General features: G+C 44.2%; 1 protein-coding gene across 1 annotated transcript in view; it reads right to left on the bottom strand.

Annotated features, from left to right (window-relative positions):
• Rnf135 (ring finger protein 135) overlaps nt 1-5,075 on the bottom strand; it is an 18,514-nt gene that overhangs the window by 7,082 nt on the left and 6,357 nt on the right. The window contains exon 3 of the mRNA XM_021213436.2: nt 1,029-1,191. Coding sequence (XP_021069095.1) covers nt 1,029-1,191 — 163 coding nt within the window. The remainder of the gene's footprint in view (nt 1-1,028; nt 1,192-5,075) is intronic.

The following is a 5,075-nucleotide window of genomic DNA, read 5'->3' as shown; positions in this document are numbered from 1 at the left end:
AGCATATATAGCTATGGGGTCATTTATTTAAGCTAACTTCTGGAACAACTAATAAACATTATTGAAGAAATCATGCCTTTTCTATTTAAACAGAACATCTTTTAAAGCAAAGTGATGTTATTTAAGTGCAGAAGGCAGCCAGGGAGAGTGACCCTCACAGGTAAAGTGCTTGCTTAGCACATGTGGTCCTCAGTAGCACCAAGGCAAAAATCTAAGAAGTGAATGTTAAAAAGCTATAATAAAATACATATTCCTAGCTGGGCGTGGTGGCACACACCTTTAATCCCAGCACTCGGGAGGCAGAGGCAGGCAGATTTCTGAGTTCGAGGCCAGCCTGGTCTACAAAGTGAGCTCCAGGACAGCCAGGGCTACAGAGAAACCCTGTCTCGAAAAACCACACACACAAAAAAAGATACATATTCCTGAGTACATAAAGCTAGCAGTAGCCAGGAGGAATAGTCTTGGGAGACCAGAGACAATGTCAGTGCCTGACAGGCATTAATTATTATATTTTAATTTAAGTCCAAGAGAACAAGAGAAAAAAGTGGTTCCTTCACACTGGTACTGTTGAATATTAATACATTCCCCAAATACAATACAGAGATTTTGTTTCCTCCCTGAGACAGGATTTTACTATGAATTCTAAGAACTCCTAGGGACCCACTTGCCTCTGCCTCTTGAGTCCTGGAATTGAAGCTGTGCCCCTAAGCCCAGGCAGCACTGTCTTTTGGATGGGCTCTATAGAGAAGTAGAGCTGGGTGTGGTTGCTGCACCTTTAATCAACCTGCCCTTGTTAATCGTGAATGGTGGTGGTGAGAGAATCTGAGCTGCCACTGCTCATTCATGTGAACTGAACTGCTGATGTCCTAACACAGACTGGATCTGCTCCATCAGCTCTTCCTTTCCACTACCTCTGGTGGGTGGTGGGCTAGAAGGGAGGTTAAAGCATTTAATGAGCCTTATTAAGAGTAGGTTTTGAAAATACCCAACTTCCTTAATCAGTCCTGCTCCAGTAATCATCAGCTCACCCTGAACGTGCTCTCTAGGGGGTCCTCTCCATGGGACACACCCTTGTAGTTTCTCCTGAATTTCTTCCAGGTTCTGGAGAATCTCCCGAATTTTATTCTGAGATACATTGAAGGTCACCGGCTTAGGAGAATCCAAGGAATGTTCCTCCTCAGAGGAAGAATCCTGTCGGTCAGTGAAGAATGAAGAATGAAATGAAAGCCAACTGAGGAACTCATAGAACACACCCAAGCTCTGCCTTCCAGCTGAAATTTTAAATGGAAGTATAAACCGGCTTTGTTTTATTTTATTTTATCGGGGTTTTTTTTGTTTTTGTTTTTGTTTTTTTGAGACAGGGTTTCTCTGTGTAACCCTGGCTAACCTCAAACTCAAGAGATCCACCTGCCTCTGCCTCCCGAATGCTGAGATTAAAGGCATTCACCACCACATCCAGGCAGATTTCTTTCTAGGGAGTTGGAGTTATAGGTGGTTGCGAGTCACCATGTGGGTACTGAAGATTAACCTGTTTATCTAGAAAAACAAGTGCTTTTAACTGCTGAGCCTTATTTCTGGCCCCTTTTCACAGACAATTCATTGTTTGCTTGCTTGTTTGTTTGTTTCTCAAGACAGGGTTTCTCTGTGTAGCCCTGGCTGTCCTGCAACTTGCTTTGTAGCCCAAACTGGACTCAACCTCACAGAGATCCACCTACCTCTGCCTCCTGAGTATTGAGACTAAGGGGCATGTTCCACCACACCCAACTATTATTTATTTCTTAATGTATTTTTTATAGTGCTAGAGACCAAATCTAGAGACTTGTTCACAAACTCTACTATTTTTTTAAAGATTTATTTATTTATTTATTTATTTATTTATTTATTTATTTATTTATTTATTATATGTAAGTACACTGTAGCTCCAGAAGAGGGCATCAGATTTCGTTACGGATGGTTGTGAGCCACCATATGGTTGACTGGGATTTGAACTCAGGACCTTTGGAAGGGCAGTCGGTGCTCTTAACCACTAAGCCATCTCGCCAGCCCCACAAACTCTACTATTAAGCTATATTCCAGTCTATAAGATCCTTTTTATTTTATTTTAAAGATTTATTTATTATATGTAAGTACACTGTAGATGCCTTCAGACACTCCAGAAGAGGGAGTCAGATCTCGTTACAGATGGTTGTGAGCCACCATGTGGTTGCTGGGATTTGAACTCAGGAACTTCGGAAGAGCAGTCAGGTGCTCTTACCCACTGAGCCATCTCACCAGCCCCCTTTTTATTTTATATGTTTTTTGGTATATGTGTGTGTGGTATCTGTGTATGTGGTATATAAGGTGGGGTATATGTGCACATGGAAAATGATGTCAGGTGTCCTGCTCTGTCACTCTCCACCTTATCCCCTTAAGACAGGGTCTCTCAGTAATCCTGAGCGAGGCTGACGGTCAGTAAATAACAGTGATCTCATTCTTCCAGCCACAGCCCACGTGTAACCCTTGTTCCAAGATCTCAGTAAGATCATAGTGGCTTGCTGGCTTCAACAGATGCCCCAGGTTCAAGGAGAGACCCTGCCTCGAAGAAATAGACAGACAGTAATCAAAGTTATCTGATACCTTCTTTGTCCCCCTGAGTACACAAGTCAGGAGGTTGCGGCTGTAATAACCGATAAAACACACACAGCATATGAAATCTTAAGAGCCTCTGATAGGGAATTTGATTCGTTCAAGGAAATTGGTGAAGGCTTCTCTCCCAGAGAGTGATGATTTAGGGTATGGAAGAGGACCAGTCTTCCCCTACTTGATGAATAAAGGAAGCAAATGTGAAAGGCATCCATAGTGGGAAAACACAGACATGCCACAGGAACTGATGTGGTCAGGAAGGACACAGGAAGGATCCTGTATGGTTTTTCTGGTTCTGTGAGGATTTGGATCTTAATCCCAAACAGACAGACACTGCCACGGTTTAGATCACACATGGCTCCCCCTCTAATAATGTCTAATATTGTTTGATATTGGTTGTAGGTTCCACAGTAGAGAAAGAAGTTCATCAAAATGCTATATACCTTCATTTTCCAAAGAAGCAGAGTTCAGCCTTCTTGGAAAAGACTGACACCCAACTTGACCTCTCTAGTTCCTTTAGTCAAACATATACAAGGTTAACTGGGGCTGGAAAAGGTTCCAACTACCAAAACTATCTTTCTCTTGCTAGCTGTAAGAGCAGACAATATGTACACATCTCGGTTCCACGGGATTATGACTATCCATAATCAAAAGTAAAAACTCGGGGTTTGCCAGGAGTGTCTTTTTTTTTTTTCCCACCTCGAGACAAAGTTTCTCTGTATAGTCCCGACTGTCCGGGAACTCACTCTGTAGACCAGGCTGGCCTTGAACTCAGAAATCTGCCTGCCTCTGCCTCCCAGGTTCTGGGATTAAAGGCATGTTCGACCACTGCCTGCCCAGGAGTGTCTTAAGACCAAGGTCAGTACAGCTGCAAGCTCTCACATAGCACCAGAGAAAGGGAACATTTCTTTCCTTCCTTCTTTCTTTCTTTCTTTCTTTCTTTCTTTCTTTCTTTCTTTCTTTCTTTCTTTCTTTTTTTAAGATTTATTATTATATGCAAGTACACTGTAGCTGTCTTCAGGTGCACCAGAAGAGGGCATCAGATCTCATTATGGGTGGTTGTGAGCCACCATGTGGTTGCTGGAAATTGAACTCAAGACCTTTGGAAGAGCAGTCAGTGCTCTTAACCACTGAGCCATCTCTCTAACCCAGGAACATTTCTTCAAGGTTCAAGCAGTCTCAAAACAGTTTCTCAGCCTCTACTGATTGACCCAGACATAGCAAAGGCTATGTTTATTTTGTTTTGTTTTTTTGTTTTTCGAGACAGGGTTTCTTTGTGTAGCCCTGGCTGTCCTGGAACTCACTCTGTAGACCAGGGTGGCCTCAAACTCAGAAATCTGCCTGACTCTGCCTCAGGGCTCTTAACTGGGAGGCAGTGAAGGCTTCAGGAGGTAAGTGGAGCAAGGTCGCCAGGCCACTGGGAGCACAGTCCCATTCCTTTCTTCTTTCTCTCCTTTGCTCCCTGGCCTTGAGGTTGTGAGGCTCGCCCTTGCCACATGGTCCTGCCATTGCCACTGGGCTCCTGTACTTGCCGGCCTAAAATAAACTTTTCTTTTCAAAAGCTACTTACCACTGAATAAGTCAGATACCATCAGAGCATTTCAAGCAGATGAGTTACATGGTTGTATTTGTGTGAAGGGAGCTAACTAAAATAGAGTGGAACATTGGTAGGGCTATGACGACAACCCAGGCGAGAGACTGTCATAGGCTTGGACTAGAGATCTCAGAGGAGCTCAGGTGTGAATAGAGATGGAAGATCTTCAGCTGGCCTTCGAGCTACCGTGCGCTGCTAGGCAGGTTAGGGCAGAGGAAGTGTCATGACTTCGAGGCTTTTGACTTGTGTGTTTGGAAGAATGAGACCAAGGCTGTGATGGAGAATCCTCAGAGATACCACAGTTTGGGGCATCTAACTGTGCTGTTCTGGGCTGGAGAGATGGCTTAGTGGTTAAGAGCACTAACTGCTCTTCTGAAGGTCCTGAGTTCAAATCCCAGCAACCACATGGTGGCACACAATCATCTGTAATGGGATCTGATGCCCTCTTCTGGTGTGTCTGAAGATAGCAACAATTTACTCATACAAACTGTTCTCCATGTTCCTGCAGAACCTTGCTGCTTCTGCGGCCTCAGGCCATTTGGTGAGCAGGGTGGTTTCTTCAGGATTGAACTACAGCTTCCTGGTGTTGGCTGAATCATATTTGGAGTTTGCTACAGGACTGCTACCAAAGAAGACCAAGCCTGCCCCTAAAGAACTACTGCTAAACAGGTCCACTTCCCTCACATCCTAATAACTTTTCTACTATCTCTGCTGGGTGGGGGGCAAAAGGAGAGGTCGAACCCTTATTAAAAGTAGGTTGCGGGCTGGTGAGATGGCTCAGTGGGTAAGAGCACCCGACTGCTCTTCCGAAGGTCTGGAGTTCAAATCCCAGCAACCACATGGTGGCTCACAACCATCC

Source organism: Mus pahari, chromosome 14 (genome assembly GCF_900095145.1).
Source record: "Mus pahari chromosome 14, PAHARI_EIJ_v1.1, whole genome shotgun sequence".
Classification (NCBI taxonomy): domain Eukaryota; kingdom Metazoa; phylum Chordata; class Mammalia; order Rodentia; family Muridae; genus Mus; species Mus pahari.
Note: the sequence above shows the minus strand (reverse complement) of the source record. Positions and strands in the feature narration are given on the sequence as shown.